General features: G+C 62.2%; 2 protein-coding genes across 2 annotated transcripts; one reads left to right on the top strand and one right to left on the bottom strand.

Annotated features, from left to right (window-relative positions):
• Window positions 1-694: 694 nt before the first annotated feature.
• Window positions 695-1,271, top strand: FREY1 (Frey regulator of sperm-oocyte fusion 1). The gene is made up of 3 exons (XM_052653358.1): window positions 695-798; window positions 921-994; window positions 1,150-1,271. Exons 1-3 carry the CDS (start codon window positions 695-697, stop codon window positions 1,269-1,271), a joined length of 300 nt encoding a protein of 99 aa, XP_052509318.1.
• Window positions 1,272-2,149: 878 nt separating this feature from the next.
• Window positions 2,150-20,605, bottom strand: MAPK8IP1 (mitogen-activated protein kinase 8 interacting protein 1). The gene is made up of 12 exons (XM_052653108.1): window positions 20,505-20,605; window positions 9,439-9,544; window positions 7,207-7,530; window positions 5,625-5,706; window positions 4,650-5,462; window positions 4,432-4,507; window positions 3,519-3,691; window positions 3,185-3,294; window positions 2,966-3,082; window positions 2,801-2,871; window positions 2,570-2,668; window positions 2,150-2,222 (listed from the first exon to the last, which is right to left on the bottom strand). Exons 1-12 carry the CDS (start codon window positions 20,603-20,605, stop codon window positions 2,150-2,152), a joined length of 2,145 nt encoding a protein of 714 aa, XP_052509068.1.
• Window positions 20,606-21,715: the final 1,110 nt, after the last annotated feature.

Genomic DNA, 21,715 nt, shown 5'->3' with positions numbered 1-21,715 from the left:
CCGTAGTCCCTGCCCTTGGGAAGCTTACACTCGAGAGGCCCAGGTCCCAGGCTTTGCCACCTATGCTGAAGTCCGTGTCAGCCTCGGAGGCGGGCCTGCAGCCATGCTAAGCTGCGGGGGGGCAGCCTGGGGGGAGTGCCCTCAGCATGGGCTCTGTCTGGTGGGGCCTGAGTGGGCCAGGGCCCAGGGACCTGCTCAGGGCTCTCCAGCTGCAGGACCTACCTGGGGCAATTCAGTGTGGGAGGAAGGGGGTGGGAGAGGGAGGCTGGGCGAGGAGCAGTGGAAATGCCGGGGCTCTGGGCGGTGGCTGTGACCTCTGCACAGGGCCTCCTGGGTGTCCGTCCCTGGGCAGGTTGTGTAGGTACCTTACCTCAGTGGTGAGGAAGCCCAGGCCCACAGAGGGAGGTAACGTTTCCGCCTGGCAAGAGGCGAGGTGGGGATCTGAGCTATCTGTGCCCTTAGCGGTGAGTCTAGAGTAAGATGGGCTCAGCACCTGGCTGCCCACAGCCTCAGCACAACCGGCCCACAGGCCTCAGCAGGGAGCTTCCCAGCCCGCCGGAGCCGCTGCCGCTGCTGACACGGAGCCACAGAGCTGGGGGCCTTTGTGAGGCGGCCGGGCGTGGGCAGCAGGTTCCGTGCTCCGGCCTGCCGGGGGAGGGGCAGGCAGAAGCCGGGATCAGGGACCGCGTGGAGGATGGTTCTCGCCATGCTGGGGGCTCTGCACCCCAGGGCCGGCCTGAGCCTCTTCGTCCTGTACCTCGTCCTGGCAGCCGCGCTCCTCCGCCCCCAGCCACTGAGGTAACTCCTGAGGTGGGCCGCCCCTCCCCGGTGTCGGGACCCCCCACCCTCAGATGTTGCTCCCGTTCTGGGAGGTGGTAGCTGCCCCCCTGCCTATGCTGAGCACCCCAACTTCTCCGCAGGCCTCAGCGAGCCGTTCCTGAGGAATTTTCGGCCCCCCTGGAACTCTCGGCGCCGCTCTCCGGCCTGGTGGATGGTAGCCTCTCCCCTTCTCTCCCCACCCTGCTCCCTGATGGGGGAGCCGTGCCCTGGGAGCGGGCACCCCGCCAGCCTCACACAGCCTGTGTGTGGGGAAGACTTCAGGGGAACACGGACGCTCCCTGCCACTCACCCCCTCTTCTCTCTCTCTAGACTACGGGGTCCGACCGAAACACCCGTGGCCTCGGGGGCCCCGACCCCTGCTCTCCCGGGCCCAGCAGCGCAAGCGAGACGGGCCCGACATGGCCGAGTACTACTATGACTCACGCCTGTGATGGGAACCCCTTATAAAACTATTCTGTGCAGCAAAGCCTTGGGCCTTCCTGGCGTGGGAATGAGTTGGGCGAGGTTGGGGGGTCCGAGCAGATGACACCCAGTGCGGTCCCGACAGGAAATGGCACTTTAATAGTTGAGGCCAGGGTCACAGGACCCAGAATGGGGCTACAGCTGAAGCAGCCAAGAGGCCCGGCTGGCCCGGGGCCGGGGCGGAGCCTCCTTTTCCTGCCGAGGTGGAGCCCCCGTTGCTGCCGTGCTCTCCCCTCCCCGCGGGGACCCCCACGCCTGCCAGGGGGCCAGCGCACCGGCGGGGTTGTGGTGGGAGCTGTCGGTCCAGAGGCCACACTGGTGACAGCTTGGAATGGGGGGCGGCACCCCCCACCTGCGGCCGTTTCCTGACCACAGAGTCCTCGGGAGGGGCTGGGCTTGAGCTCAGGGCCCCGCGGCTGGGGGTTGGGGAGTTGGGGGCAGGGCTAGGGTGGGCACTTGCAGGTGGCATGGGCTTTGTCAAGGCAGGGGCCGCCGGCCAGAGGCCCTGGTATGGGGGAAGTAAGGGAGGCCCAAGGTGAGACAGAGCCCTCTGCTCCTAGGAGGGAAGCCCATCCTGGCTGGAGGCTTCATCTTCCCCCCAGCCCTGTGCCCTCCCAACCCCCGGGCAGCCCACACCATCCTCCACAGATGAGTCTTAACCCCATATATTACAATAGACTGCATTTGCCTCTCCCGATAACCCCTGCCCTCCCCCACCCCGGCCAGCAGCCCGCCACTCCCCCTCCTCTGGCGGTAGCAGGTGCCCCCCTCAAGCAGTGCCACGTCCTGTCGGCAGCCCGCTGTCCTGGCCCTGGCCTGGGGATGCGAGGGCGGAGTGGCGCCGCCACTACTCCAGGTAGATGTCTTCTGTGGGGCAGGTGTACTCCACAAACTGCTTGTAGAACTGCTGAAATGCTCTCCTAGGAGGCAGGCAGACACCCAGGCGTCACTGGGGAGGGGCAGGATCTCCACCTGGGGTTTCCACCCTGGAGTGTCGGGGTCCCTATTCTGGGCTCTGTTTCCCACGCCTGCCCTGGTGAGAGCTGCTCAGCTCTGTTCTCTACACGTGATGTTTCCTGAGTAAGACTGCAACTGAAGAAAGGGCCCAGTGACTATAAAGTTGGGACTGCAGGACCGCCCAGCCCTCCTTCCGTGAGCCGAGGAGCTGTGCAGAGGCACTAGCAGAACTGGGGGTGTTGCCGAGCCTGAGGAGTGTGCTGGGGCCCTCAGGCCAGGACTGGGTGCTCGGCAGGACGCACACACTCACCCCACAGATTCTGCCAGCGCTTTGGTGGATTCTTCAGACACAAAGACGTGGCAAGCAAACCGGTGGTCAGCAGGGTGCTTGGTGATGAACCCAAAGTACCTGCAGAGGGGGAGCAGTCCGTCTGGGTGGGACAGGGGCTCAGGCCCCTGGGGCGCACGCCAGGCCCGGGGCTGGACTGCAAGCACCCTGAGCCAGCACGCCCGCCTCCACCCCTTTCCCCTCTGGTCTTACTTGTTGTTCTTTGGATGGTATCCACAGAAAGAGATGTTTTTTAACTGGAAAAAGTGGCTACATTTATTCCCCTACAGGAGGGAGAAGAGAAGAGGGTGGTCGTCAGCCCGTGAGGGCACAGGTCGGGAGTCTGGCGGGAGAGCACGGGGGGCCCTGGGCCGTCACCTTGGCCTCCTGGGAGTCATCAGCCTTGACGCCGATCTTCACGCCCCGCACGCTGATCTCTAGGACGCAGCTGGAGGGTGGGTTAAAGTGCACGGTGAGCCGGCGAGTGGTGGCGATCTGTGGGTGCAGGACGGGACATCAGGCTGGCGCCCCTCTCCCCAGGAGAGGATGGGGGACCAGGCCGGGGGGGGGGGGCGCCCTCCCCAGCGGAGCAGCTACCTTTTGCATAGCAGCACAGAGGACGTCATTGCCCTTGTGATAGGGGACCTGGACTGAGCCCAGGAACTTCACCCGGAACTGGTCCACCCAGTCGCTGTTTTTGGTCAGGGCTGGAAAGCAAGCGTGGAATGAGCAGCAGGCAACCCACAGAGGGTCACCACCCCTGCCCCTGGGGTTGGCCCTGCTGGGCTGGGCCTCACTTTTCTCTATTGTGAGATGAAGTCACTGCTGCGGGGCCCCCTCCCTGGGAGGCTGAGATCTGGAGCACCAGTCTGCCCAGGAGTGATGGGGCGGGACTGATGTGGGGGCGCCGGGGCGGGGGAGGAAACACTACCTGCCAGGTGCTCAGGCTCCTTGGTGACCTCGATGGCGTAGTAGGCAGGGAAGACGCCCCTGGCTCCCGTGCGCATGTTGTAGGCCTCGTACCAGTAGTCCTCAGCCTGCAGCTCCACCAGCAGAGGGTCGTCCACCTCCAGCTCGAGCTCGTCTTCATGTCGAGGCACAAACCTGTCCCCAGTGAGGGCCCGTGAGGAATTCACTGCCTGGGCCCCTTCAACCAGACATGTTTCCCCACCCGGCTCTGGGGTCGGGGAGCTACATTGACATCACTGGTTCAATAAAAATTTGTACAGCATCCCGTGTGCCTGTGACTCCTAGGGCCGGGAGGAGAGGACCGTCAATCAGACATGCATGTGCCACCGAGGAAATCACAGCCAAGGGAGCAGGGCCACAGGTCAACTGTGAGAGGTCATGGCGGTAGCAGTATTAGTCACTCAGTCGTGTCCGACTCTGCAACTCCATAGACTGTAGGCGCCAGGCTTCTCTGTCCATGGGATTCTCCAGGCAAGAGTGCTGGAGTGGATTGCCATGCCCTTCTCCAGAGGATCTTCCTGACCCAGGGATCAGACCCGGGTCTTTGGCATTGCAGGCACATTCATTACCGTCTGAGCTACAGGGAAGTTCTAAGTAAGGGGTCATGGGTAGGGACTATTTCCACGGGGGGAGGGGGAGGGGCTGGCGGGTTTTAATGTGTGGTCAGGGGTGTCTGCTGGGCACCCTCTTGGGCTCTGGCAGCAAACACATCACTCTGAGACCGTCCACTCTGTGTCCAAGCTCCAGGTTCCTAGAGGGTGGACACTGTCCTCCTGGGGCTGAGTGCAGGGGCTGTGTTTAGGCCATGTGGTGATGGTGGAGGCCAGGAGGGTGTGGCCAGCTCCTGCCTGCCCAGCAGGGCCCTCAGCTCTCACCTGAATATGGCCCGGTGGGTCTGCTCCTGCTCTTCCCCGTTGATGACGCAGGAGAAGAGCCCGAAGGACTCCGCACCTGTAAGCGACAGGGACAAGCTGGGAGAGGATGGTCCCAGCCACCGGCTCAGCCCTAATGCCGTGACCAGGTGGACCTGGGGCTGCCGCTGGGGACACCTCCCCCAGGTCCCCCCCCTCCCAGTTCCCTGCTGCCCACTCACTGGAGGAGCGCGAGCGGCCGCTCATGAAGACGTTCAGGAACTTCTTGGAGAAGTGGACGTCGGGTTCGTCGGGCGTGGAGTCCTCCGAGAGGCAGGCGGGGGGCCGCGGCCGGGGGGCCTCCTCGTACTCCTCCCCGATGGCCGACTCGTAGGGGGAGGAGGCAGAGGCGCAGTTGTCGTAGACGGTGGCCGAGTCGCTCTCGTCGCTGTAGTCGCCGAAGCACGGCCGCAGGCTCACCAGCTCCAGCTGTGCGTGCTCGTCCACCACCAGCGTATACTTGACCGAGTCGTAGGAAAGGGCGCTGGTATCGGAGCTCAGCGAGGCCCGCGGAGGCGGCGGCGGCTCCCCCAGGCTCCCGCGCCATCCTCCCACTGGCGGCTCGGCCCGCTCCGGGGACGACAAGCAGTCGAAGCCCTCGTCCTCCTCGCTGATAGAGGGGTGTGGCCGCCCGGCACTGGCGGGGTAGGCGGCGGGGTCGGGGTCGGAGCTGACCGACATCCGGCTCTCGGCGGGCGGCAGGAAGGCGGAGGTAGGCTCCGCAGGGTCCGGGGGCCTCTGCACGGGCGTCAGGTAGATCTCCTCGGTGGCCTCCAGCCGCACGTCCGCCTGGTAGTGGATGCGGTCTCGGTGCGAGTGGCTCCGGCCACCCGCGGGGGCGGCAGGGGGCCCACCGGGAGGCGCCATCTGGGTGGCGGCGCTTCGACGGCAGGGGCTGTCCGTGGAGGTGCCTCGATCCTTGGTGGGCGCGGGGCTGCTGGGGGGCGGCAGCTCATCGCTCAAGCAGATGTGCTCATGCGGAGGCGTCTGCTCCCCTGAAGAGCAGGCGGGGCGGGGCTCAAGTTGGCGCCCTCACCCGGGACGCCCGGACACAGACACCAAGACACGGTGGGGCCTCCCCACGGGGCGTGCGGCAGGCTCCAGGGCCACCGCTGACCACGGCTGGAGTTCAGGCAAGGGAAAGGGTCCCCACTTACCTGTCTTCAGTGGTGAGGATGACCTCGACACCCTATCCTGCCAACTGTGCTTCTTGCCCAGAGAGTTATTATTCAGTGTGTCCTGTGCAGGGGACAAAAGGCTCTTGTGACAGAGGCGCTCAACAGTGCCCGGCACAGGGAGGCCCGGCCCTGCCCCGCCCCCCCCCCCCCACACACACCCCAGGCCAGCCCTAGGCCATTTGCTGCTGCCCCTGCCCCCCTACCACTTGGCCAAGGGCCTCAGCCCTCTGGTACAGGCAGGAGGGGCGGCAAGTCACAGTCCTCCTCCCAGGCCTGCTGACGTGGGACAGCCCACCCCCTGGGCCCGGGGAAGCTGGCTGGGCCTCAGGGAGAGGTTCTCATTGGCCTCAACGAAAGTGGCGACACCAACATTGGTGGTGAGTGGGGAGGGGAGCCATCCAGGGACAGAGCCAGACCCCGGGGGTCTCTGACGTGGAGGGTTTACAGGCAAGATGCTCACTCCAGGCCCTACTCCCCTGAAGGCTGGGAAGCCATGGCCTAGGGAAGAGGCAGGGACGTGCTCGTAGAGCCTGAAAGAGGTGGGAAGAAGGGTCTCCGCAGCAGCTGGCCTGGGGGACTGGGTTGAATCATACAAACAATGGCTCCAGGACGAGGTTCCCCCACCCCTCCCCCCAGGAGCGCATGAGGTAGGAATGACAGATGTAATTGCCAGAGGCCCCCCTGCCTGGGTCTCCGGGCCACACACCCCACATTCTCTGGCCCCGGGGACCCCTCTCCATAATGCTTATATACAAGGCTCCCTACAGACACCTTGAGCCCCTTCCCCTGAGAACACCCTTGCAGGCTCCCACATTCCTGAGTTTGGCTGCCAAAACCCACCAGAGAGCATCCTGAGAAAGGGACCAATCCTCTCTCTGCAGCCCCTGCACCCTCCACCCACAGCCCCGCTCCCAGAGCTGCTCCTCTGAACCTCCCCAGACTGGGCCTGGGAGACAATGGCCCACTGCCGGCTCTCCCCAGACCTCATTCAACCCTACTTGGCATCCAGCCACCCAGCCCAGGGGCCCTAGGCCCCCAACTCAGCCCAGAAGCTCCGCCTACCATTTCTCTTCCCTGCCTTCCAGGAATTCCCAGCTGCCCGAATTTCAAAGCGGCAACCGCCACAACTCCTCACAACTTCCCCTGACTTTTCCCAGGAGGCCACCTCACGTGCCCTTTTCTCCAGGCCCTGCTTCTGCCCCACGTTCAGCAGGAGCCCAGACACCCTGGCAACCCCAGTTCTCTTAATCCTCTACTTCCCTCTCCAGCAGCATCTTCCCCCTGGCCCTCTCAGTCCCTACATTCCTTCCACGTCTCATCTCGAGGCTCAAAACCCAGCCAGAGCTACTCGGCCCGTCTCACTTAGGGCGGATTCTGCTTGCCTTCAGCGATCACCTCTCCAGGGACCTCCCCCTGGGAAAGCGAGGCCAAGCATCACCAGGCTGGAGACTTCTCCGACTCGCGCAGCCCCGCCGGCTCCGCGGCCCTTGCCGGGACCCTGAGGACACCTGCCGGAGCCCCGCCCCGCGGCGCCGCCCCCTGAGCCCCGGCCCCGCCTCACCTGAGACCGCGGAACCTGCGGGAAGAGGTTCAGCGTGGTGGGTCGCTTGGGCCGGTACGTGTCTCCGCCGCCCGGGCCCGGGCCCTGGCCCTGGCCCTGGCCCTGGCCCTGGCTCTGGCCGCGGGGCACCGTCTCCTGGCGGGGCTCGGCCTCGGGTGGCCCCGCTCCTGGCCGCCGCGCGGCGCGCTCCTCCTCGTCGTCGTCCTCGGCGCCGGGAGTCTCCCCCGCCGCATCGATCAGGTCCATCTGCAGCATCTCGGCCTGCAGCCTGCTCCCCCCGCCGCCGCCGCCGCCGCCCGCGGAGAGCAGCCCGGCGTGTGGGGGCTGCGCGGCGCGGACGGAGGGGCGTCAGGGGGCCGGGCGGGGGCGGAGCCCAGGCGGCCGAGCACCGCCCCCACCTGCCCCCGCCCCACACCCGGCGCGGGCGAGCCCATTCCGCGGCCGCAAAGAGGGGGAGACAGGGAGAGCGGCAAGGAGCCCCGCGAGAGGGGGCCGTGCCCTCCTGCCCCCTCGAGGACGCGCGAGGCCGCCGCCTCCTCCGCATGTCAGTCCGCATCTTTGGCAGTCCACACCGATCCCCGCCCCCACGGTCGCCCGCTTTCCGACTCTTTGCAACCCCCCTCGTTCCCTTGGCAACGGCCGGTGACCTCACCCGAGTAGTAAACCGAGCCCAGAGTGAGGTCACCGCTGTTGCCATGGGGACTGGGGACGGAGCGGTCGCCGAGGAGTTCAGGGCCCCACAAGGGATGGAGACCAGGGTTATAGTTTTTGAAGTGGGCAGTAAGGGAAACCCAGGAAATAGTCTCAGCCCGGAGGGCCGCAGTGCGGACAGGAGGACCCGAGCGCGGACGGAAGAGGGACGCCGGGCCGGGAGGAGCAGGTGGCAAGCACCCGCATGAGGCAGTGGCATCCACACCCTCTTCCGTCCTCAGGCTAAGGACCCTCCACCCTGAGGTCTTCTCTCGGCCTAACTTTGACAGTCCAGAGCTCCGTTCTAGCTCCAGGCCTGCCATTAATTCCCTGGCACCTTGGACAGATCCCTTGACTCTCCCAATTCCCTCGCCAGTTAACTGCCTCCCAGCGTCCCAGAGAGGCCAGGATTTACTGGCAAGAAAACGTGATAGCCCCCTGGAGCTTGGCTAAGGCCCCACAGGGTACACCCTGAGCTAGTACTGTCTCAGGGTCCGCTGGTTGCAAAGACCACCCTCTCCAAGGCTCTGCTTGTACAAGTCAGCCAAGAGGATGGTGCGGGAGTCCCAAACTGATGAATGACCTTAAAGAAGCTGTATTCGTCCAGAATCAGTGGCCTCTGCCTCCATCCCCTCTGGCCTGGCCAGGGGGTGGGGGTACAACGTAGGTAGGGTTTGCCCCACCCCTCAGTTTCCTCTTGCCTAGAAGGACTTACAGAATCTCTGGGGGTGAAAGGAGGTCAACACAGAGGCACCCCACCCCAACTCACACTGCGGCTCTCCTTTGCTAACATTCTCCCAGCCGCATGTCTACTCCGGCCACCCACCCTCCTGGGGGCTGAGAGAAACTCTGGGCTCTGCAACCTAGCTGCATGCTTGCTTTCCATCTCTTGGCCTGTGGCCCCTTTTTCCTGTTCTGAAAAGACATGAGGGATCTCTGTCTGACTGGGCCTCCCCAGACCCTGGGGACCTCCCTCCAGGCAGGATTCAGACCTTTGGCAGCTGAGAGAGCCATCTGTCCTATGGCAAAGCCACGGGGGCCCAGAGCAGCAATGCTGGATTAACCTTCCAGAGAGACCCTTAGGACAGGGGCCAGAGGGGGTCCATGAGGCTGTGTGGTGTGTTCGGTGCCTGGGAGTGCCCTGGCTCTCTTCTCCTGCCCCAAAGCACTGCAGATTCCACTGGACTCCGCCCTACACTGCCTCAGGCTCTCTGCCAAGGAAGCTTTGGAAAGGATTTAGGGTAGTCCTGAGTCTTCCCTTAATTATGGTCCTAACTGCTACTGTCCTAGGCCTCAAGACTTCCTGCTCTCTCCCTTCTTGTGGGCAACTGAAGGATCTGTCTCCTGCCTTTGCCCCTGGCAAAATAAATACATACATAATAAATAAAAAATCTGAGCACTCAAGATGTGCCAGGCATGGTCCTGGATGTTTCCTGCATGTTATTTCCTTAGATGGGAGTGCCAAAAAGACCCTGAGAGCCCCTCTAGATACGGGGATACCCTCCCTCCTGTCCCTACCCATCCCATCCACCCAACCCTTACCCGTAAGGACAAGGTGTCTTTGCACTGCAGGCTGATGCCACACTCATCGGTGATCTCGGAGAGGTCTTCATCCTCAAACTCCTCTAGGCTGATGTCATGGGTGAGCCTGGTGGGGACAAGAAGCCAAAGTTACCACTCAGGGGACTGCTGGTGGTGGGCCGAGGACCCTGGTGCCTCCCTTGTACTTCTTCCAAGGAGTAGCCCCTTGACATATCACAGCCCCTAGAGGATGGGACCTGAGGTCTGTCTGCATCAGTGCAAGGGGTACTGAACAGGCAGGGCAAGCTTGGGGCTCAGATCAAAAGGCAGGTCTCCTGGTGAGGACTGGAAGGGAGGGCTCTGGGTCACCGTGGCTCTACCCGGCTGGGAGTTTCCACCCTGCTGTCAACCAGGAGGCTGTGCCTAGAAGGCCCAGCTGGTCAGAGCCTCGGCTCTGCCAAAGAAATGGTTTCCAGAGTCAAGGCATTGACTTGACTCCAGTTCACCCATGGAGGAGGTGGAGCGTTGAGAAAAGACTCCAAGGGAGGCCAGGAGTGGGGCCTCCCTGTGCACCTTGGGGACAGAACCTAGGGTGCTGGCAGAGGCCCCGCCCCAGCTCAGAGGGGTGCTCCATGTCCCTGGCCCAGGAGGTCCCCCCTCAGAAGCCCTGGGAGCAGATGAAAGGGAACCTGGTGTCAATCTAGTTTCATCCAGTTCTAGGAAAGACAGTGCCCCTATTCTGTGCTCTTGGTCTCATCAATTCCAATGCAAAATCTCCTGCCTGGCATGTGGGCCCTGAACGGGAGGTCGCCCGTGGTGGGGCTGGGATAAGCTGGAGGTGTCCTGGACTCAGGAGACCCCACTCAAAGCATGGGAACTCTAACTGGCTGTACTAGGACCCTGTCCCCGCAAGGCCGGCCCCCACCCCAGAGTGGTGGGCTGTGCCAGCTCCTACTCAGCCCCAGCCCTGGGTATCCTGGTTTGGTGTGGGTGGGACAGTGGGAGAACTCTGTTAAGGAAGTTGGGCAGAATTCTGAGTCTTTTTTTCAAGAAGACCAGGAGATTGAGGGCTAGAGAACATAGACCCACTAGTCCAAGGTCACCTAGGAGAGGTGGTGGGCTCAGCCCCAGGGGGTCCTAGAGGGCCACACCCCCTGCCTCTGGCCTCCCCTCAAACCAAACAGAGACCTGGAGCTCAGTGGAGTCGCCCCAGAGCTTCCCCCTCCCCCACGCCGGGCCCCAAACCCCTACCAGTGCTCCCACTGATCCTCCAACCAGCTGTCATTGTCTGGGCTCGAATCCATCTTCAGCACCAGCTGCATGGAGAACCCTGCCCGGCCGGGGGGCTGCGGGGCCCCAGGGCCGCCCTCTCATGCCCAGAAGGGTTGGGGTGGGGGCCAGGGCTCGGGGCAGGGCTGGGGCCTCCGGCCTCCGCCGCCTGGGCCTGCCTTTCTGCGTCCAGCCCGCTGCAGAAGCCTGGGGAGCTCATTAAAAATAGATGGGCCGGGAGAGGAGGCAGCGGCTGGCTGCCGACCCCAGCTCTGCCCCGCCAGCCCTCCGCTGCAGGCAGCTTCCTCCCCGGCTCTTCCCAGCCGCTGCTGTCGCGGCCGCCTCCCCCGCGGGATCAGGTTACTGCAATCAATGCCGGGCTCCTCCTGCCCTTCCAATGCCCCGATCCTGTCAGGGGCTGGGGTGGCCCCCCCTCCCTGGCCCAGGCTTGGATGCAGATGGCAGAAATCTGGGCAGTTTCCCCCCAAAAGCCAGCCCCGGATCTGCTTTTAAAGGGCCAGCAGCACAATTAGGGCTCCTGGTGGTGAGATGGGGGTGGGGGTGGGGATGGGGGCTGTGCTTCCAAAATTCTCCACAAAGGGATGCTCAGCCCCCGCAGCTCATCAGGCAGGTTTCTGTGGGATCACAGACAGCGCTGCCTGGGGTGGGTCTGGGCTGCTTCTGTTGCCCACCTGGGTGCAGACAGAAGCCGGCCCCCTTCCCCAGGGCTCTGTCCTTCCATCCAGGAAGTGCCTGGAGGCAAAGGAGCTCCAAGGCCAGGGCTAAGGGCAGGTCATGCGTGGATCTCCCTGGGCAGGGCAGAAGGGCAGCCTGGGGGCCCAAGAGACTCCCGGTACCGTGGGGTGGCAGCAGTAGAGGCTGGAAGACCCCTGGAGGAGCGGCGCGGAGGCATTTGGCGGCCGAGGTAGCCGATGACAATGTGCTCTCGAAGGCCTCTTCTGACCTGGAGCCCAAGGGTGGTAGATTCCCAGGGCTGGGGCAGGGCGTGGAGGTAGGGGTAGGCTGGGGAGGGAGTCAGGGCAGCCCTGCCCAGTCTGGCGCAGGGTGGCATCTCTGATCCTGGGCTGAGAACCCATCTGCAGTGGGGAACACACACTGGCAGCCCGGCCCATCACGGAGAAAGCACCCCCTGGGACTCAGCTGGCACCAGGCAGCGGCAGGACCATTGGGTGACTAACCCAGACGTACCTTCAGACGACCCTTGGGGGCCTGGGACCCCTGCACACGTCTGCATGTTCTTGCCCTCACTGCCCAGCCTGGCCTAGCTCCTGCCTCTGCAGTCCCAGGCCTCCGCCCTGGGCTGTCTGCCTCAGTTTCCCCATGCCTGCATATCGCTCCCCCTCGCACCCACCACGATGAGGCAGATGAAGCACCACCCTTTGCACGCAACTCCTCTTGCCGACTCTGTGTGTGAAGGTCTATCTCTTGCATCTGCCTCCCAAGCGTCTAACCCAGCGCTTGGATGAAGCATGTGGCAGGCTTTCACCTGTGCCTGCTGGGAGAAGGTTTGGTTAAGCCCCCTCCTCCAGGAAGCCCTCCCGGTCCCCGGTGTCAGCGCCTCACAGCCCTCCAGGCAGCGCTTGCTGGTCCCTGTCATTCCTCCTGCTTGTGGTTGGTGTCATCCTGTGCGTGGAGGGAAGGCAGTGTGAAGGAGTAGAGGGAAAGAGGCCTGCATCAAGCATCCTTCCCATCCTCTCAGGGGGCTCCAAAGTAGATGGAGCTCACACCCCACCCCCACCCTGCACCCAGAAGGTTCCCCCCCCCCACCAGCAAAGTCTGGAGGGCAGAGCTGGTGAGGTCATCTTGCATACACTAGGCACTCAGTATGTGTCTGCTGATGGCTGTCCAGGACAGCCTCAGCCTCCACGGCTCCTCTCAGACCAGAGTGTTCACAGCAGACCTGCAGGGTCTGGCTTGGACCTGGGCCGGGGCTTCTCAGCTCATTTCTACACACGCAATCTCAGCATCACCCGATATTCTTGCTTCCTGGGAGGCAGGTCTGGGGGGCTGGCAGGGACAGCTGTCTCAGCCTCTACACATGAGCAATGAGGGTCACCGAGGGCAGTGGTGGACAGAGCCCTGGGCTGGGGCTCAACAGCTTGTACTTGATCCTTGGCTCTGGTGGGGCAGGTTCACGGAGCTCCTCAATCTTACTTTTTACTCCTAATCCAGGCAAGATGGTGGAATGGCCGCCATACCAGGCTCAGAAGCAGGAGGCCTGAGATCATATCCTGACTCCATCCAAGGATCAGCCGCCCTGTCGCCTGAGTGGCTGCCATGCCCTGGCCACCAACCTTCTTTATGCTCTGCGTCTCCCTTCATCTTCACTCCAGCCTTGGTAGATGGTTTTATTCTGCCCATTTTACAGGTGAGGAACACTAAGGCTCAGACAGAAGATGCCATAGGTCTGCAGCTTCTGCATATGTAAGATGAGGCCCCCCCATCTGGGTGCTGGTAAACTTAACTGAGTGGAGTGTGTGTAAATTACAGGGTGCTGTGAGGAGGTCCTGACCAAGGATCGGGGGCTGGACTAGTCCTGGAGTCATCTTTGCAAATCACACCCACCTCCCGCAAGGCCCACCTCTGCCCACACCTGTTCCCTGCCCTTCCCTCCTGCTCCTCCAGGCACCACGAGTTCTGGGTCTCTCACCTGAAGCCCCAGGAGGCCCTTTGTGGAGGGAAAGCCATACAGACCCTTAGTCCCTCCAAGTTCAAGGAGAGCAGCTCCTTGAGGAGGAAGGAAAAGATGGAGGGGAGGCGGGCAGCGGGAGCAGGAAGGAAGGAGGAAGGTCCCCTCCTGAACCCACTGATCCACTTTCCCCATGGAAACTGGCCCCCGGAGTGCCAGAAGACAGCTTAGGCTGAACCACACGACCCGCCGCAGGTCGGGTCCCCGGCTTTGCCTCTAGATCTGGGAACCCCAGCCCTTTGGAGGCAGCTGCCCTCATCACCCAGACTTGCTTGCCCATTGGGGTGAGACGGGTCACGAGGTCTCACCCACACTAACATCTGGTCACTCTATGGCAAGGGTTTGGTTTCTCGAGACTCCCCCCGGCCCGACCTTTGGCATCAATCTTTATCACCCAGGCTCCCTCTTCCGAGTTAACCTCATCGCCTCCCACTCTGGCGCCCCAGTCCTCCCCTCTGGCTCCTCACTGTCCTCTGAACGTGCCACCCTCAGGCTCCTGCTGCCTGAGCTGAGCTCCCCTAAACGGACAGACAAGCCTCTTGTGTTTCGATGTTTACGCCACGGCCTTTCCCTTGCCATGTGCCGTCAGTCACATCTGCGTTCCACCAACGGCAGCTCTTTCTAAGCTGCTGTTTCCACCCAGGAGGAGGTGGAGTCAGCAGGGCCTGCCAAGCAAGGGTTAAATGGTAAAGTGCTGAGGCTTCAAGCTGAGCAATGCCAAACCCAGCCAGGCATCTGGCTGCCCAGAGGCTCTTCCTGTCTTCCTGTTCCTGGCTTCTGGGGAGGGAGGTCAGGGTGCCAGTTGACTGACCGTGGGTCCCGGCCACGATGTCTCACGGGGCCCTGCTGTGATGGGGTCAGCTGCGGTCCGAGGGTCCCGCCTGTCTCTCTGCCGCCCTCTGAGTGCTGAGCACGGCTGTCCAGGGGTTTCTCGAACCCAAACCTGGGCTGCCCTACTCCGAGCAGCTTCCTCACCTCCCTTGGTCTCTCCTACAGGCCATTCTCCGAGGGGCCACCAAAACCAACACGTGAAATGCAAGTCTGGCTCTATCACCCGTTCCCAGCTCAGAACCCTAACAGCTTCCCCCATCCTTAGGCGAAAGGGCCCAAATTCTCACCTGTGGATCCTGCCCCCGCCTCCCACCCTGCCAACTCTTAGGTTCCTGCCCCACTGGCTCCCTGATCGGGCTGAAGAGCCCCGCTCTGGCCTAGGTCCCCTTTGCAGGCGTCCTGGGGTGGGGAGTCACTGGAATTTTCCCTGTGGGCTCTGTGACCAGAGGCGGGCTCCCCTGAGAGGCAACTGGCCCTTGAGGGCGGCATCATGAGGGGGCCTGACATGACAGGTACTTAGCGACTGCTGTTGAATGAATGAAACGCTGATGTCCCCAGGTCTTTCTAGACTTCCCCTTCGGAAATCTTGAAGCCAGCTCCCTCTTCAGCCTGACTTCCTGTGTGCCCAGAACCCTGCCTGCGCATCTGGGGTAGGAGTGGGGGCCTCTGGGAAGATGGTACTGGTTGAGACGGCAGAGTGGGGGGTGCCAGGCCCAGCCTCACCCTCAGAGTCTCCTCTCCATCCCACCCCCAGCTCTGGGGGACCCTGGGGTCAGGCTGGGTTTTCTCCTCTGGTCTGGAATTCCTTTCTCAACCATGTCCACACTGGGGTCATCTTCACTGAAAACTGAATCCAACCCAAGAAACCAGTCCCACAAGAACACCCCTACTTGGGGTTGTGCTCAGCCCGACTCTTTTGCAGCCCCATTGGGCTGTAGCCCACCAGGCTCCTCTGTCCATGGGATTCTCCAGGCAGGAATACTGGCGTGGGTAGCCATTTCCTCCTCCAGGGGACCTTCCCAACCCAGGGACCGAACCCAGGTCTCCTGCACCGCAGGCGGATTCTTTGCCAGCTGAGCCGCCAGGGAAGCCCGGTTGCACTGGCAGGCGGGCTCTCTACCACTAGGGCACACGGGAAGGCCCTGCTTGGGGTTAGCAAGCATCTAATCTGTTTAGATACTTTGGTGCTGATATGGAGCAAGAACTCTGGGATCTGGTGACTCGACTTTCAGGACACTATCCTATGGAACCATCCCAAACTTGGCAAAACCTTTCTGCCCAAGGGTGTGTATCCTCATGATGGAGACCACCGCGGAGTCTGGCACGCGGGGTCTTCCAGCGGATGGAGCATTGCTCACTGTTCGGGATGAACGTTATAAAGTCTGTGCGTTAATGTTGAAAATGGGAATTAATAGAATAAGCAGAAGACAGAGTGTGTCACCTTATGGGTCCACGTGATGACTCGCACACAGGAAGAGACCCTGACACAAACAGCCGTGGGACGCGGTGAGATCTGGGGGGCGTCTTCTCCGCAAGTCCGCTCTGGGTCGCACCCCCGAGCCCCCGTCCCTCGCAGAGCCGGGTTTCCTGGGGTAACTCTGACTCTCGCCCCTGCTCTGCTCTGCACGTGAAGCCCAGGACCCGTATACTGCAGGCACTAAATAAATGCTTGTTAGAAGCAGCGCTGGTAGACCCAGGCCCTGGGCCCTGCCTGTGTCTCTGGTGCCGGGTAAGGCCAGGCCCACGGTGGACGTGCCTAGAGATTTCTTGAATGAATCCAGGAGCAGGGCCAGCTGCAGAGACAGTGCCCTGGATGCGCAAGAGCCCCTGGATGGGAAACGGGACCTGGGCCCAACCTGTGGGTCCCCCTGGGGCCCCAGGAATCCAGAGGCCAACTTGTGGTTCTGACACCCAGTCGCTGGGTTGCAATGCTGCCTTGACCACAGCCGGCTGTGTGAGCAGAGTCCACGTTCTGCCTCATCGCAGCCATCTGGGGGCGCTGCCCAGGGCGGGGTTGGGGTGGCCCCAACAGCAGCAGCTTTTCACTGCCCCCCAGATGTGGCAGGTCCCCAGCCTCTCCCTTCACTCTGTCCCCCCCACCCCCCACCGTTATGATGCTCCTCCTGAGGCTTCAGGCCATCACTCGCTCTCTGAGCAGACTCCCAGGGTCTGTGGCCCCAGCCCCATCCTCTCCTTTGAGCTCCAGACCCCACACCAACTGCCTGCTTGAACCCTCTAACTGGGTCCCCCCTTGATCAGCAACCTCAGGCTCACCTTCAAGTGATATCATCAACCAAGCCTCTCTTCTCCCACAGGGCACCCCCTTCCTCGGACCAGACCGGCCTCATCCCAGGCACCTCTCTCCCCTCCCCCGGCTCCCTCCCAGGTGGGCTAATCTACCCTCCAAATGTCCCTCCCCGGAGCCCCGTCCACACCCACACAACAGCCGGTCTCCCAGTGGCCTCCCTGTCCACTCCTGGTCAGAAGCCCGAGGCACCATCTGATGCTGTCCTTCCCGAGACCCCTGTGGGCTCCCCTGCTTGTGGGGGGACAGGCCAGGGTCCCCACAGGGCCTTTGGGTCCCTGCACGCCCAGTCTCTGCACTTGGGCCAGCCTGGGTGTCACATGCCCCTTCCCTCTTCACCCCTCCTCTTGGGTGACCCTCACTCGCCCCCCAGGCCTGTGCTGAGCTCACCCTGCCCTGACCCAAGGCCCCTCCAGGCCCCTGACTTGAGTCACCAGCTCACCTACAACTGCCTGGTAAGGCCTTGTCTGTCTGTCTGTCCGACCACATAGACCACGTCGCTGCCCGCACGACAGGCCAGGCCCTCATCTGTGCCTCTGGAGTGTCTCAGTGAGCCCAGCAAAGTGCAGGTAACTTGGGTTTTTTGGGGGTGAGGTGGAGAGCCGGGCAGCACAGCTTATGGGATTTTAGTTCCCCAACCAGGGATCGAACCCAGGCCCTTAGCAGTGCCAGGGTAGAATCCTAACCACTGGGAATTCCCACAAGTTCTTGCTGAGTGAATGAAAAACAGCTGAGTGCACAGAACCCTGTGAAGAGGTGGGTAGGGGGCCCTTGGCTCCTGCGCCCCCCAGGCAGCGTGGGGGCCAGAACATGACCATCGTGCCCAAGGAGTCCTGAGACCCGGTGCCGCCCCAGCTCCGCTGCAGCTTGCTGTATGTGCTCCAGAACCTCCTCAGCCTCTCTTGTCTCCCCCTAAGGAAGGGGGTGGGCTGGGAGTGGGCTGGTCTCTAAGGTCCTCTCATCCACGCCGCCTTCGGCACACCCCGGGAAAGCCGCTCACTTGACCCCCCACCAGCCTCTCACGAGGACTGTCCCTCTCTTCCTCCTGCCACTTAGCTCAAGGTATCCGCTGCTAAGTCTTTAAATTCTCTCACAGAATTTCCTTAAAATGAACATGTATCACTTTACCCTCCAACTTTCTTTTATTCTTTTGTAGGTGACAGAAGTAACTTATGCTTATGGTAAAAAAGAACTCAAAGAATACAGAAGTTTGTGAAATAAGTGAAAATCCCTCTCCCACACTGGAGTCAAAGGTAATTACTAGTAACTGGTTGGAGCATTTCTAGAATCAGAAAAAAAAAAGTTTATTTACACCACCTCTCAACAAATAAATGCTCGCCCTCCTCAGAGCCACACCTGTGTCCCCCTCCCCAAACTCTCCATCCTTATCCCTCTGGGCCCTCTCTTTCCAGGGTGGCTCTGAACTTGACCTCTGCCACTTATCCAACCTCTTCCCTTCTCAGTTTCTTCATCTGCAAAGTGGGGATAACGACAAGATTCTGTCTGTGTGGTTCTAGGCAGGACGAGGCGCCCTTGCACAGAAAGTGCTTAGAACGGCGCCTGGGCAGAGCAAGGCCTCCCAAGTGGCAGGGTTTCCAGCGTTCTTCTCTGAACTCTCCAGTTGCATCCCCAGTTAAATAGTAAAGTACTGCACACCTACTCTGTGCCGGGCTTCAGGCAAACCGAAGTTTAGGTATTGACGTCTTGTGCCTTCTGGAAGTGGACAGTGGTGCTGGGTCACACGCACACATGCACGCATGCACACACGTGTGCACACACACACACAATAATACCCACAGGAACAGCCCGACATGAATACAGCTCTTCACAGCCCTTGAAACACTCAACATGTATTGTTTCATCCAAGTATTAGGGCCGCCCTGAGCAAGGGCCAAAGTAGGCATCATGGAGAAAAAACCAGCCCAAGGCATTCGGCACCCACTCAGCATGTGGCTAAAGGGACGGAGCCAGGATTCAAAGCCAGGCCAGAGCCACAGGGGCGCAGTCCCACCCGGGCTCCATCAGCCGAGCTCAGAACTGTGAGAGGCGGCCGGGGAAAGGGCAGCGGGGGCTGCTGGAGCCGGCAGGGCAGGCCTCGGGGCCAGAGACACTGGCCTTACTGTTCACATCTCCACAGCCAGGCCATGGTGTCCTGGAGGGCCAACCCACACTTAGCCTTGGCACAGTGCCACCCTTGCCCACCGGGCCCAGGGCTGGGCACACTCACTGGCGGGCCCTCCTTATCAGTCACTGTCCCTCAGGAGTCCAGGATAACCTGCCCGCCGGGGGCAGCAGGGACAGAAAGCCCTCTCACCTGCGGAGGGGGAAGCAGGTGGGGGAGGCCAAGCTGTCCTCCGGGTCAGAGGCAGGGCCTGAAGGTAGAGTGGACTGAACTCGCAGCCTCAGGCCCTGACTCCCCTCGGGGAAGCCACCCGCCTTCCTGAACCTCAGTCTCCTCATCTACAAAATGGGCAGGCCCATCCTGACGCCCAGAGTGGTGGGGAGGGAGACCTCAGCCAGCCCCGGGAACATGCCCCGAGCAGGAATGAGCCGCCTCAACGCCCGCCGGTGTGGAGGGTGACGCTTGTTGAGTGCCAGCGTGATGCACCTGAAGGAGTCAATATGAATTAGCTCATCAACAGATGAGACTCAGGAAAGCCCAAAGAGCCCAGGATTCGCATCCACGTCTGTCCCAGAGCTGTGCTCAGCCACCACAGAGGGGCCTCCTGGAAGGAGGGCAGCGCTGGTGGGAAGGCAGCGCAGTTCACCTCGGGTGGAGTGAGTCTCAGACCTCGGCCTCCTTACTCTGAGGCTCGAACCGCAAAGCCCCCAGCCCTGGAGCCTGGCCTCCTCCATCTGGTCTTTGGCAGCTCAGCTCCGGGCCTTCTGGGAGATTTCCAGTCCTGAAGATGATGCCATTAGCGATCCCTGGAGGTCCCTGCCCACCTGAGGGCCGGGGAGCCAGCAACCCCTTGGTCAAGAAGAGGGGCTGGCGCCAGAGCCCAGCTGGGGCCCGGCGCGGGTGGAGGCCCCAGGAGAGGGGCAGGCACCAGCTCATTACATAGAGGAACAATGGGGAATGGAGGCCTCTTTCTGGGGGCTCGGGAGCGGTAACCCCTCCTCTTCTTCCTCTCCAACCCGCCAGGATGAGGACGGAGGGACGTCCATCCCAACCCCCACAACACCCACTGCCACCTCTCTGAAATCCACCTCCCAGTTGCCTAAGGCCAGACTAGGGGCACGGAGAGAGCTGAAGGAGGAGCTCAGATCAGGGTCCAGGGTACTCACCCCAGCAGGACCCACCCCACCAATAACCCTGGCTACTCCCGCGGGCTCCAACCCAGACTCCCCCTCCCACAGCCGGGCCTCGATCTCGCGGGTTGAGGCTGAGCCTTCGTTCGGCACCTACAACGCGCCTGACCAGGTCAGTGCTTGTCCCAATGCACAGAAGGTCCTGGCCACGCCAGGCCTGGGAGTTGGGCCCCTCTGGCCAGGCAGGGCTGGGGGAGGGGCCTGCGACTCTCTCTAGCACCAAGGCTGTCGGTCGCCCCAAGAAACTGGGACCCGAGGGGCACCCCAACCTAGTGTCATCCTCTATTCAGGAGCCTTCCGACTGCGCGCAGGCAAAGCCCCAGGCTTCCTGCCTCCTGCGGGACCTCAACGCGGACCCCAGACCCCGCCGCAGCTCCAAAGTCGGAGAGAAGGCGGCCTCCGCGCCCCCTCCTCCAGTTCCATCTCGGGATCTCCTCGCCTCGGACACGGAATGGCGGAGAGAGCCGCACCGCGGATATGCATCGGCCATGAGTCTAGACTTGAGGCTGACGGGGATTCGGGAAGAGACCCCATCCCCACGCCGCCCTCTCGTTCTGCGGTTTCCCATGAGTGCGTGTTGCGAGGCGGGTGCGGGGTGGGGGGAGCCCGGGCAGATCGATTTAGGTTGAAGGGTGGGGCGCGGCGGCCGGAGAGCCTCACCTGAAATTGGGCGGCGACGCGATGTGCAGCCCCAGGAACGGGGAGGCGGCAGGCGGGGACGCGGCCCCCCCGCCCAGGCCGCCGCTCTCTCGCTCCGCCATTCTCCCGCACAGCCCTGGCCATCCGGGCGGAGCGCGGCGCGGAGGCGGCGGCGGCGGGGAAGGAGGCGCGGGCGCGGCGAGAGGCCGCCGCCGCGGGGATCGGCTGGGGACTGCGCGGCGGGCGCACCTGCGCAGGGCAGGGCGCGGCTCCAGACCGCGCGCCGCTCTCGGGACTGGCGCGAGCGCCTCTGAGCGCGCTCCCGGGTCCTCGGCCAGGCTTGGGTATGCCCCGCCCCGCCCCGCCCCTTACCCGGGAGCCCCGCCCAGCCGCGCTCTCCAAGGTGCTGAAGTCGCAGCCCCGCGGTCCCCGAGTTTGGCTCCGCCCCGCCCTCAATCCCACGCAGTAATAACAGCCTCCCCTTCCGCAAAGCCCTCTGTGTCCCTGCGGGCTCTCTTCCTGGGGTGGGCCTAGCGTCCGGGTATGCGGTAACTAATGGCGGGATCTTGGTCCCTGGGACCCGAGTTGACCCCCTCGCTGCAGACAAAGAAGGCAGTCAGGAAAGGAGAGTCGTGGAGGAAGGCAGAGAAACACTAGTGGGTGTTGGATGCTGGCTCCTAGGACCGACAGATTTTTGGAGTGAGGTAGGGTGAAGTCACAGCCCGGCTCTCCTAGTAGAATAGGTGGTGTGACTTCACATTAGTTACAACAGTCCTAAGGCTTGATTTTTTTCTCATCTGTGAAATGGGGATGATAATGGTCCATCTCATGGTCATGAGGATGAAATATAATACAAATGTTGGCACTGGAGGCTGGGAACACCCCACCTCCAGCTGGGAACCAGGGCTCACCCCTTGAGGGGACTCCCCCCCCAACTCAACCCAAGGACTCTGCCGATGGTCTCCTCTCCAAAGAGTGATTTAAGCCCCTTTCAGCCCCAAACACTTCTAATGGTGAATTGAGCCCTTCCTTTTGGCTTCTCTCAGCTTCTCCTCCCTCATGTCAGGACTTTGACGTCACCCTCTCCTCACTTAGCACCTCAATTGTATTTCCTGCAGAGCACCCCCTTTTGCACTCAGACACCCCATAGCAGGCTTCTCACATTCTAAGACTTGGGGCCTTTCCTCCTGCCCCTACGGTTGACTTCTCGGGATTCTTTTGATGGTTTTTCG

This window comes from Budorcas taxicolor, chromosome 15, assembly GCF_023091745.1.
Source record: "Budorcas taxicolor isolate Tak-1 chromosome 15, Takin1.1, whole genome shotgun sequence".
Lineage (NCBI taxonomy): Eukaryota > Metazoa > Chordata > Mammalia > Artiodactyla > Bovidae > Budorcas > Budorcas taxicolor.
Note: the sequence above shows the minus strand (reverse complement) of the source record. Positions and strands in the feature narration are given on the sequence as shown.